Source organism: Orbicella franksi, chromosome 4 (assembly GCF_964199315.1).
Source record: "Orbicella franksi chromosome 4, jaOrbFran1.1, whole genome shotgun sequence".
NCBI lineage: Eukaryota > Metazoa > Cnidaria > Anthozoa > Scleractinia > Merulinidae > Orbicella > Orbicella franksi.
This window is the reverse complement of record NC_138148.1, coordinates 1,737,381-1,749,800: the sequence shown is the minus strand read 5'-3', so window position 1 is coordinate 1,749,800 and position 12,420 is coordinate 1,737,381. Positions and strand designations below refer to the sequence as shown.

Sequence of the window (12,420 nt, the reverse complement as noted above, 5' to 3'; positions counted from 1 at the left end):
AGAATTAAACCATGGACATTGCCTCAGTCACAACTCATTTCTTGGACACTGCCTCAGTCATAATTTGTTTCTGGCTACGGCTCTGATCAATATTCCCATTGAGACCGTTCACCTTGAGAGAGATCAAATAAATATTACCAAAGAAAACGAGTAAGGCCGAGATCAAACGTCGAACTTCACAAGAGACGAACTAAACTGAGCGAATTAAGACCATGATAAGTTCGATGTCAGTTGACTCAACTCAGTTCGTTCGTCTCGTGTGAAGTTCGACATTTGACCTGGGCGATAGAGAAGGAGGAGGAACAAATACCGATATCGCTTTAGGCGTAAAATAGCGTGCAATTGAAAATCGTATATCTTAGTCTGGGATATAAAGAGTCAAGAGGTGGACTTCTCTGATATGAAGAATAAAACTAGTATTGAAAACAAAAATTAAAAATTTAGTGTAAAGATGATGTTGGTCCCGAAGCAATTGGCTTTGTTAACTCTGGATCAGTTTTTGTTTATTCCAGTAAGCTGTTCACTTTGTTTCCAAAGCTCTTTAACTAACGCTTCATCTTTAGCCAAAGCACTGCATTCTTTCAATGCACAGTCCTTGAAGTATTCCCCAGAAACATTCTTCAGTTCCTCTGCAACTGCACAGTAGACTGATGTCTGGGAACCACCGTTGGGTGTCTTGAAAAAGAAATACATCACAAACAAGAGAACTGGCCTCAAAATCCACATTTGCAGAATCCTGAAATTTCGTATTATTTCAGTTCTTACTACTCCAGGATGAAGGGCATTGACTGTGACTCCTGATCCTGAAAGGAAATAAAAAAAATAGTTAATTTTTCAAATGATATAACACTAAAGTTTTGAAATAATTCCTTGGTTTGGGAATTCTGTGCAGTCCTGTGACACACAAGGCCCCACACAGTTGTCTAAAGGATGCAGAAGTGCCTCTCAGGAGTTATGTCATACTCCAATGTATTATCATTTTCCGATGTACAGAATTATTTTCCAGGAGGAAAACCTAAAAAACCTAACATTACAGTATCCAAGGAAGATGTAAAAATATGGTAAGGTTAAATTTTGGGAAAGTCTGCGTTGGGCCAAGTTGTCCATACCGCCAGAGCTTGTCCTGGTTTTCGTAGCTTGAAGCAACTAGGAGTAATTCTACTCCCCCCTGTATGGGATGCTATTTGATTACACTTAACTCCTAGCATTAAATTCGCCGCTACCCATTTATACGCCTGAGTGGAGAGAGGCACTGTGAGAGTAAAGTGTCTCAAGTGCCCAAGAACACAACATAATGACCTCTGTCAAGGCTTGAACACAGACTGCTTGAAACAGTTTTCAATTTGCATAAAAAACAAAGAACTTGAAAATAAATTGCCAATTTGTTGCCACTGATCACTGTACCTTTTAATCTCTTACTCATTTCAATGGTGGAGAGCAGCTGACACAATTTACTGTTGCTATAGACTTTGAACACTCCATAATCCTCCTTCTTCTGTGACAAGACTTTGTTGATATCAATTTGTGACACCTTAGCATGCTGCTGAGAGGACACGTTAACAATACGGCTGGGTGAACACGCCTTAAGCTTATCAAGAAGCAGATGAGACAATAAGAAATGACTTAGGTAATTCACTTGAATTGTGTTTTCTAGCCCGTCAACTGTTGACAAATATGGTCCAAAGTAACCAGCATTGTTTATCAAGACATCAACCCTGTCTTCTTCCTCATTAATCTCTTCAGCAAATTTCCGCACTGATTTAAATGAAGATAAGTCCAGTTTTTTGACTTCCACATTTCTATTTCCAGTGTTTTCTATGATTTCTGCTGCAGCTTGTAATCCCTTTGTGATGTTTCGGCAGCCAATGATTACCCTTGCCTTTCTCCATGCTACGATTCGTGCTGTTTCTTTGCCAATGCCAGTGTTTCCACCTGTTATCACCACAGTTTTACCTACAGAAGGCATTGCACAAGACCATTATGTGATTTACAGGATGCTCGTGACTGGCTGAGTGACAGAACTAAAGTTCCAAAAGTATTTGCTACACCCATTTACCCAGTAACTTTGGAGGGTTTCATCTTCAGTGTCACTGTTTGGTGGCCAGAGGAGGAGGAGGAGGAGGGGCATTTGACTTTTAAGCAGTGAAAATGTCACTACTGTTTTCCTATAAACACACAACTAAACTAAATTAATGGCACATGGGAAACCATCACTACTATGCACATTAAATTTAATTTCAGCCTTTAGAGTGGCTAGTTTCTGGACTTGGAAACAATCGTAAAATTTTATTGCCACTTTGGAGATCAGCATTTGCTTAGGGGTGGGGTTGTTACTTTAGAAACAAAAAGATATTATGTAATATTATTTTGCCTGCTCTGCCATCCCTCTTGTGCTCTGTTACACTGTACAGAGCTAGACTAAACAGTTTCTTTTTTTTTGGAAATACAGTCAAACCTCTCTTAAGTGGCCACCTGTTGAGCAGCCAACCCTTTTTGAGCAGCCAGTTATCAAAGTTCCGAATTCTGACAATAACAGTATAATTTATTACTGTCAGTAAATACTTCAAATAAAACCCCTATTAACCAGCCACCTCTATTTAGCACCGTATTTAGTGCTGTTGTGCTAATTGGGAACACTGTAAATAACTAGGTAAATTGCAAAATAGAACATAAACTATTAAAAGAATCACAACAGTGGTAGGAGACTGACCAGTTGGCTATTTACACAACGTAGTCAAGGAGTTGAACTTGGGACTACCAAGAACAATTCCAGATAAATGTAGAGAGAAGGATTTGAACCAGGGACCTCCAGATGAGGATTTTTACAAATTATCTTTACCCCTATTAAATGGCCACCCAAGAGTTAGTACAATGTCATTTAGCTTTGTTTTGGAAAAGGCAATGATGGATAAAAGTCAGAAATTATAGGTGACAAGTGGTAAAAACATTCAAACACACATTATCATGATTGTCTTGATGTGATTCCATGTTCACTAAGAAATTGCCCCAATGGTAAAAAAATTACGCCAACCCAAATTAAGCAGCCACCTTCCATTTTCCCAAGGGTGGCTGCTTAATAGGGTTGACTGTATGCATCATAAGAAAAAAATGTACCTGTCAACTTTGCAGAACTTGGACAGGAAGGTCCTTCAAAGTATATCTTGGTGAACACCCCAACTACAACTACGATGATCAGGGCGATGAGTAGCTGAAAAGCTCCATGTTTTTCCATTCTGGCTTGATTATAAAGATCATGGACATTGGCTAATTTGTGCAAGATATAAAACAGGTGGCTGATATGAATTATTTAATAAATAATTATTTAAGTATACAGGATTCTCATTAATTTAGGGAGTAGAGAACTAGTTTCATGAAGTAGATGGCTGACACCAATTTGAGTGTTGAAGGGAAAAGTCTCTTGGGAGTTCTTGGGGCATGCTCCCCCAGAAAATTTTGACATTGACACGCTCTGAAATGCTATTTTACACATTCTCTTGGAGATATTTCCTACAAAAATCAGTTTTGGAAAAGGTCAAACTGCCAGGAATATCAAGGGATTACAAAGAGTTTTTTCAATTTTTATACAGCGCTAGTGTAACTGAAAACATACACCACACCCTGACCCCATGTCCCCTCTTTATCTACAGCCTTGACAGTCCTGAGACAGCCAAGAGTCAGTCACATTCCAAAAAAGTGTTTTCCCTAAATTACTCTATACAACTAACTATACAACTAACACACAAAAAATCATATTATTTCAAGAAAAGTACGTAGGTGGCTGAGAAATTGAATTAGCCAGTTTTTTAGCTGTCAGCTGGCACTTAATGAGAACCCTGAGTATAGCATAATTGCACTATAGCCACTACGTATATCTTGAGAAAACAAGAAAAAAAAGGATGAGGAGTATGGGTGATGTGGGGTGAGAGCACTCGCCTTACACCAATGCATAAGATTGACACTGTACCTTGAGCACACAGGCCACAACTAATCCGGCAGTGTTTCGACATCCATTTGACATTTTTCTTGCATTCTCCTTTGGATGCCCAATGACCACAACGTGGGTGATGATCCTCACACGGTAATGCTCCTGAAATTTAAAGCACCAATTACAACTCACATCATTTTAAATTACAATAAAATTTGGGTTTAAATAGTTTTGAAAATTCCTGCCATTAAGATTTCTGACCATCTTAATGTAGGTCAAACTGCAAATTGTTACCAAATTCTTAAAAAGAGGTTCAAGGTTTTAGCTGGGAGCCATCTCATGCAAAGTGATCCAAATTCCCATATTATTAAGTGCAGAGCCATCCTGAAACAACAACATTTTCCCCAAAAACTTGGACCAAAAAGGCTATAGGTAAATAATTGATAACTCAAACTCAGACTCAAATTTCAAACTCATTAACTTTATAATTTTAACCTCATATGATGAAGGTTATAGACTCAAAAAGATTTTGTCACTATGTACAACAGTTAGTTTAGAGATCTATGGACTAAACTGACCCAAATGCTTGCATGCCATATACAGTATGACAACTCTCCTGGATTCCTGGGAGTCTCTTGGATACAGCTCAGCAGAGCAAGTCTCCCATATAGGTCACCAAATCTCCCGGATAAGAAGGAAAGCAAGTAAAGTACATTTTTCACACTCATCTAGGCCAATTTTGGCATTTTTAAAGGGAATTTTTGTGATAATTTGAATCTGCGAAGCTCTAATTTTAGCAATGACTTAGGGTTGAGAAGGTGGGAAGGTGAAGTTGGCAACCTCAGTGATATTTTCAATTTTTTTATAGACTGGCATCTCTTAAGGTGAATATTAATCATATTAATATGAATGTAACATTTTAATTTTTACTGTAGAACATTGTGGCTGAACTGTAAAGCGAGCTTCAATAAATTGTATATACAGTATGTATGTACAGTTGGACCCCAGTAATTCGAACGTGGTTAGTTCGAAATCCATTATTTCGAACTCAAAACCATTTCCCTTTGACTTGTTCTTCAGTCATTTACTATTGGCTATTTTGAACTTCCCCTAGGCCTATTACAAACTATTTTTCAATTCCCCTGGGAGTTCAAAATAGTGGGGTTTGACAGTATGTATGTTAAATGTAAGCTTTTATCTACTTGGGGCTGGACAGGGCCAGAGTCTAGTCTTTAAATGTGCAATTTTGCAGCATGCAAGTAATTAATGAGATTATTGAGTGGCAATGAGATCCCAGTATTTCACTAGGTTTGCCTAATCTTCGATATGTATTGACTGTCTGTAGAAGACATGTATGACATCAATTATTCATCACTGTTGGTGTGTATAAATGAGTTCTGGAAACTTCCCATTACTGAAACATTTTTTGGGTGACGGTGTTTCCTCTACAATTATTAAATACCCAATAATGATTTGAATCTGCTGCGGTTTTCACTGATACGATCTCTTCTCCGACCTACTGTAGCTTTAGGTAATGAAACATGGTCTCACGAGCTAAATAAAACAAACATTTCGGTTGGCGATCGACCTAAAATTAGGAGAAATACAACAAAAAGAAGATGGAAAAACCTCGTGGCTTCTCGGCCGATCACTCTCTTCATTCAGTGTTTCATGGAAAAGAAACAGTGAAAGCTTGACATGTGACTTCGATCTTTTCAGTTTGGGAACTATTCACGAGAATCCACCTGCAATAATTTTTCCGGCAGCTTAAATAGCAGCTGCAATTAAGCTAGGAACAGAGAGGGACAATGATAACTCTATAACTAGTACACTCCGAAACACATCTGAATTACTACAGTCTTTTCCATCGCAGAAGACAAGAAATAAACGAAATCTTGAAATGTAGAAGCTACAATTTGTTTATATATTGTCAGTAGCTCCCTATACCCACTCGGTCTTCGCAAATGAAATTTATTCTCTACGTGCTTATAGCAATATTTCAATGTCAGAATATTAACAGATAATACTCACCAGATGTATATGCGATTATTTCTGACAGAAACACTGAAAGAAATAGAAGCACAACTCTCATCCACGTTTTGGCCATATTGAAACCTAACATCGAGCTGGAAGGAAGCTGAACGCTGAAAGGCGTTCAAAGGAGTAGGTGTGGAGACTGGAAACTACAAACACAACCTCCAATAACGTGAGGGGAACATCGAGGGGAACATTTATAGGCCCTTCGCAGCTGGGGTCACGTGACCAAATTTTTCTTTGAAAATTTTATATTATGGGCTATAAGTTAGAGAATGCCAGAAATGGAAAGAACGCATCGAAAATACCAATTTGGCCAAGTTTGAGGCCCCTGGAATTAAAGAGTAAGTTTATACAACACTTTGAATTTTCGGAAAATTTAGAAGATTTGTATCGAAATGTAGCAGTAGAGCAAGGCCTTGCTCTCCAACAACTTTTTTCATACAGATCTTCTTATTTTTTTCAAAAATTCCGACCGTCATAAAGTCTCATTCTTTAATGATGGGGGCCTCAAACTTGGCCATTTTGCTATTTTCGACATGCTTTTTCAATTTCTGGCATTCGTTAAGTTATAGCCCATAATTTTATGAAAAAAAAGTAGGTCACATGATGGCTTAGCTGCAAAGGGCCTATTTGTTATTAGAGCCATGATTTCATGGGCAGGACTTCAGGGGAGCCACAAAAACTCTTGATCATATAACGACCCTATAACAGAACTGTCTTCTGCGCTTTTTGGTTGCATTTCTTATTCTTTCCTACCTTATTCAGAAAGACAAGACATTGTTATTAATCATTATATCTTTTCTTAGCAACAAGCAAGGGGAAGCATTATTAAGGGACTCCCACACAAAAGAAGTTTGCACATTTTTTGTTGTGGGGTATGACTGAAATACAGTGGTTACAATATATACTCAGTTCCTAAATCTCTACTAAATGAAATCTCGCAAAAATACCCAAATAGGATACACATGTGAAAAGCTGGACAGTTGTTTTCTAACTTAATCCCCAAAGATACAGTTAGCAATCTTCACTTTTATATAGAGTCTCCACACGTTGGAAGGGTTTGCACCATCTCTCAAAGCATAAGTATGAGCAAAATCACTCTGGCATGAACGGTAAATATGATATTTTGCTGCTGATCACGAATTCTTGCCTAAGCTTTTTTTTTTTTACCCTACACTATTTCATGCTTTACTGTGTGCATATCGAGTTATAATGGACGCAGCGAGGTTGGAGGGCATGAAAGAAGACTAAAAGCAATAACTGGCTTCTTGATTATATTGTGAATGGAAATGTACGATGCAAACCTATTATCAGCGCTGCTGAAGGAGGGCGTTGTTCTGCTCTTATTTTGAAAGCTCCATCAGATTAAAACTTGGACTCCGACGGACAAAGTCCAACGTCGAAAAAACATTTAATTATAAGTTTGCACAAGCAAATTTTGCATTTGCAGTTTTACGCTTTCTTTTCAGACCGTTTTAACTTTTGCTTTAATTATTTTTTTTAAGAACTCTCTTTGATCCCAGCTTAGGAGTAAATCATATTTCTAAAAAGGTTCAGTTTTTATTCGCTGACTTGGTCCCAAACGTGGCGCGGCAACCTCATGGTTAGTGCGCTCGTTCCCAGTTCGAGCGGTCCGGGTTCGAGCCCTGGCCAGGGACACTGTGTTGTGTTATTGGGCTAGACACTTAACTTTCACAGTGCCTCTCTCTACCCAGAAGTCACTCCCCCGCAATTTGTTAGGTTTCCCCAACAATTCGCCGATACCCATAATAAATACACTTAACTCTCACAGTACCTCTCTCCACCTAGAAGTATAAATGGGTACCGGCGAACTGTTGGGGAAACCTAACAAATTACGGGGGAGTGACCTGCGATGGACTAGCATCCGGTCCAGGGGGAGAAGAAATACTCCTAGCTGCTTCATGCTACAGAAATTGGGATAAGCTCCGGCAGCTATGAGCCACTCGGGTCCAAGGCTTCACTTCGTTTCAAACGACCACAAAATAATCATAAAAAAAACAAGACCTTTTGAGAAGAACATAAGTGTATTAGTAAAAACACAATAGGCAAAAACAAGATGGAGTGCCCATAAAATGTTCTTATGACACACGAAGTCTCTTTCTCAGTTTTAATTTTTCGTGGTTGATGATTCGCTGGCAGAAAAAGCTTGCAAACAAATCCCCTCATCGGATATATGGGGTGCTTCCCATTATGCCAGACCCACCGGTCAGAGATCAGCGGGACTAACAAAGGAAAATGGAACGACATTTTCCGACCAACTGGGAAACAAGAGAAATGGCTTTTACCATTTTCTATTCAGGAGATAATGTGTTCTTTTAGAATTGGTACCGGCTTAGGGGTGAAAAATTCTCGAGCCACGCCCACAAAACAGGATCTTGGTACCTCTTAGGGACTCTTTTCAAAATTTCCGACGAGCAACCCCCTCCTTTTTATATGGGAGTGCCCCGGGCCAACGCGCCCTTATCTGCCGCAGTTTAGTCTTGTTCGGTTGACCTGTCCTAGTTACGCTGGTTTTTTGCCTTCCTTGTTTTCTGTTCTCTTGTGGGTTCCACATGAGCTAGCGATGAGTGAGCCATAGGGTCAGCGTCTTTAGTAGTTAGGTGGAGAAGTTAATAATAATAATAATAAATAATAACTTTATTTATCCTGGTAAAGACCGGTCAGTCGATCAAGATATAGATTGACTGGTATTAATCGGTGACCAGTATAAAAAGCATCCAAAAAAGTCAATAAAGAATTACAGACATAGAATTTACAATTATAAAATCTAAAAGGTATAAATTATATACAAAAATTTAAATTTAAATTGTACAAGTGTGATTTGCACTATCCATGTTTAATAGGTAAGTGAATGTTTTGCCTTTAAATTGTGCAAGTGTTGTGAGCTCGCGAATCTCTCTTGGCAGTTTATTCCAGGCACTCGCAGCCGAAAACTTAAACGAGGTCAGTTGAATCTGCTGTCAGAGGCCACCTCAAATAGCAGTTGTAATTGGAGCTGGTTACTAAAAATTCTTGTTAGAAACGACAGGTCTGTCCTGTGTGGGATTCTATCCTGTTTTCAGACCATCTTTAAGGCTTTTTACAATTTTTGATTCTCATTATTACTGTTTTTGCCATATTTTTTCTTTCTTTAACATATTAGCCATTACACTGCAATAACTAAATTGAAATAAATAAATCACAAGTTGGAGTTTCCATCATACCGCAGCAATAGTCTTATAGTCTTCCAACACAACAGTGTCTTAAATACATGTAGCAACAAAGTCTGTCTGGTATTTATAGATGAGTGCAGTTATGACTTAACTCTTAGGGTTATGGCATGAGAGCTTGGAGAAAAAACAAACATAAAAGCTGGGTTAGTTAACCCCAAATCTTCCCACTGCTGCTTGATGGGGTGGTTGCCAGTGGTCCAGCTTGTTATATGTATAAGTATTTGCTGATAAACGGGGTTTTCATTTCGTGGTCATACATAGAGCTGGCCATCACTAACATCACTGGTCTCAAGTCTCAAGAAGAGCTGGAGGTCCTTCAATTGGATAATGCCTAAGGACCCAGGAGGACTCCAACTGGGTAACAGATGAAACAGAATAAGGTTACAAGTAGTACATAGCGACAACATGTACCATAAAAAACCTGACTTGATGGTCCAGACTGTTAATATATTTTGCTAACATTGGCTTTGGAGTCATGGTGCTAAAAGTATTTTATTTTTACCTTGATGTCTCTTTTAAGAGTCACTTAAAAGTGACCAAAACACACTGTCAGACTTTTAAGTCAACGTAATCCACCCTTATGGATTTAAACTAACCCTGAACTGACAAAACAAATCATTTCTTTCATTTCTGTGTTAAAACCAAAAATGATTTCAGTACAATGGTCACTAATATTGGAAACTCTGGAGGATGGTGTAAAGAGTAATTTAATTGAATATAGAGCTAACAGTAAAAAATACTCTTAGCTGCTGAGCAAATGAATGCTCAAGGCTGTTAATGGAATCATTATGGCCCTTTAAAATACTAGTAGTAGTAGTAATAATAATAATAATAATAATAATAATAATAATAATAATAATACGACGAAACAATTGACCATATCGTGCCTGGGTGTCCTGAACTTGCGAAAACAGAATATACCCACAGACACGATAAAGCAGCCGCGTATATACATTGGAAAGTCTGTCACAACTATAATATAAAGACATCAGAAAAGTGGTATGACCATGAGCCGCAAACAGTTACAGAAAACGAGGATGTCACGATATTATGGGACATGCCAATACACACAGACAGGAAAATAACAGCCAACAGACCCGATATAGTGATTAAAGACCACAAAACGAAAACCTGTAAATTTATTGACATGGCAGTACCATCAGACAGAAACACATCCGTGAAAGTCACTGAAAAACTATCCAAATATAAGGACTTGGAAATCGAAACAAGCCGAATGTGGGGCATGAGAACGGAAACGATACCAGTTATCATTGGAGCACTTGGAGCTATCAAAAAGGGACTAGAAACTTATCTTGGAAGAATTCCCGGCCAATTAAGCATCAGTGAACTACAAAAGACTGTCAACTTTATCGCAGAAAGCATGAAATGTTGGAAGACAACTTTACACCTCAACCACGCTGAAGGGTCAATGACATCAAGGCCTATCAATATCAAAAGTGGAATCTTTCAAGGAGACTCTCTCTCTCCCCTCCTGTTCTGTCTTGCCCTTGCTCCACTGAGCTCATTACTAAAGGCAACCACTTATGGGTATGAAGCCCAGGGTAGAACAATCAGCCACCTCGTTTATATGGACGACCTAAAAACATATGCAAAAAGTGACAGCCAGCAAACCGGCCTACTCAATATTGTAAAGACATTCAGCAATGATATCTAGATGGAATTCGGGCTGGACAAATGCGCTAAAGCTACATTCAAAAGAGGAAAGCTGACAGAAACGTCCGATCTACAACTTGACATTGACACCTGTATCAAGGAACTAGACCAAGAGAACACATATAAATACCTTGGCGTGGATGAAGGTGATGGTATACAGCATGCCAAGATGAAAGAAAGAGTGAGGAAGGAATACTACCGCAGAGTAAGGATGGTCCTAAAAACGGAGCTCAATGCTGCCAATAGATTTGAGGCAATCAACACCTTAGCTATCCCAGTGGTGACCTACAGTTTTAACATAATTGACTGGAAGATGAGTGAAATCAAGAGGTTAGACACAAAAACAGGAAAGCTACTCACCCTATCGAAAATGCATCAAACAAAAGCAGATGTAGACAGACTCTACCTCCCAAGAAATGCTGGTGGTAGGGGTCTTATCCAGTTAGAAGCCTCTTACAAAACAACCACGATAGGGCTCGATACATACCTAAAGAACACTGATGATGCCCTAATCGAAATAGTGCAAGAACATGATGGCAAAAAGAAATTGTACTCTAGCAGAACAATTCAAACAAGAACTAGACCTAACAATACCAGACAAACAAGCAGAAGAAACAACCACCAAATATGCAAAGAAAACCAAACAAATGGCACGAAATAAGACCCAAGAAAAATTAGCAAAGCAGTGGGAGGACAAAGCCCTACATGGAAGATACCCAAAGAGAATAAAGGAAGCAGATGTTGACCACCACAAAACCAACCAGTGGCTCAAAAGCAGTGGACTGAAGGCAGAAACGGAAGGATTCATAATTGCAGCCCAAGACCAAAGTCTAGCTACCAGATCATACCACGCCAGCATTATCAAAGACGGTACTAGCCCCCTATGCAGGGTGTGTAACAAATACGACGAAACAATCGACCATATCGTGTCTGGGTGTCCTGAACTTGCGAAAACAGAATATACCCACCGAAACGATAAAGCAGCCGCATATATACATTGAAAAGTCTGTCGCAACTATAATATAAAGACATCAGAAAAGTGGTATGACCATGAGCTGCAAACAGTTACAGAAAACGAGGATGTCATGATATTATGGGACATGCCAATACACACAGACAGGAAAATAACAGCCAACAGACCCGATATAGTGATTAAAGACCACAAAACGAAAACCTGTAAATTTATTGACATGGCAGTACCATCAGACAGAAACACATCCGTGAAAGTCACTGAAAAACTATCCAAATATAAGGACTTGGAAATCGAAACAAGCTGAATGTGGGGCATGAGAACGGAAACGATACCAGTTATCATTGGAGCACTTGGAGCTATCAAAAAGGGACTAGAAACTTATCTTGGAAGAATTCCCGGCCAATTAAGCATCAGTGAACTACAAAAGATAACCTTGCTAGGTACAGCACACATTTTGAGGAGGGTGCTATCAAGCTAAAAACTGGCTATCCCCTAGTGCCCCAGGACCATGGTTTGGTCTCGGCCCAAAGGACTCTAAGCGAACATTACATGAGGACAACGATAACGACGATGATGAC

General features: G+C 39.0%; 1 protein-coding gene across 2 annotated transcripts in view; it reads right to left on the bottom strand.

The window, feature by feature from the left end:
• LOC145485787 (retinol dehydrogenase 12-like) overlaps positions 1 to 6,178 on the bottom strand; it is a 6,967-nt gene extending 789 nt beyond the window's left edge. Inside the window, exons 1-5 of one of the 2 annotated variants that reach the window (XM_081464414.1) lie at positions 5,957 to 6,178; positions 3,965 to 4,087; positions 3,115 to 3,264; positions 1,405 to 1,953; positions 1 to 803 (exon numbers count right to left, since the gene is read on the bottom strand). The exon at positions 1 to 803 is cut by the window's left edge and continues 789 nt beyond it. In XM_081464414.1, coding sequence (XP_081320540.1) covers positions 493 to 803; positions 1,405 to 1,953; positions 3,115 to 3,264; positions 3,965 to 4,087; positions 5,957 to 6,047 — 1,224 coding nt within the window. In that variant the 5' untranslated portion in view covers positions 6,048 to 6,178 and the 3' untranslated portion in view covers positions 1 to 492. Of the gene's footprint in view, positions 804 to 1,404; positions 1,954 to 3,114; positions 3,265 to 3,964; positions 4,088 to 4,503; positions 5,929 to 5,956 lie in introns of those variants that run through there. The other variant, XM_081464415.1, reaches the window with a different exon arrangement.
• Positions 6,179 to 12,420: the final 6,242 nt, after the last annotated feature.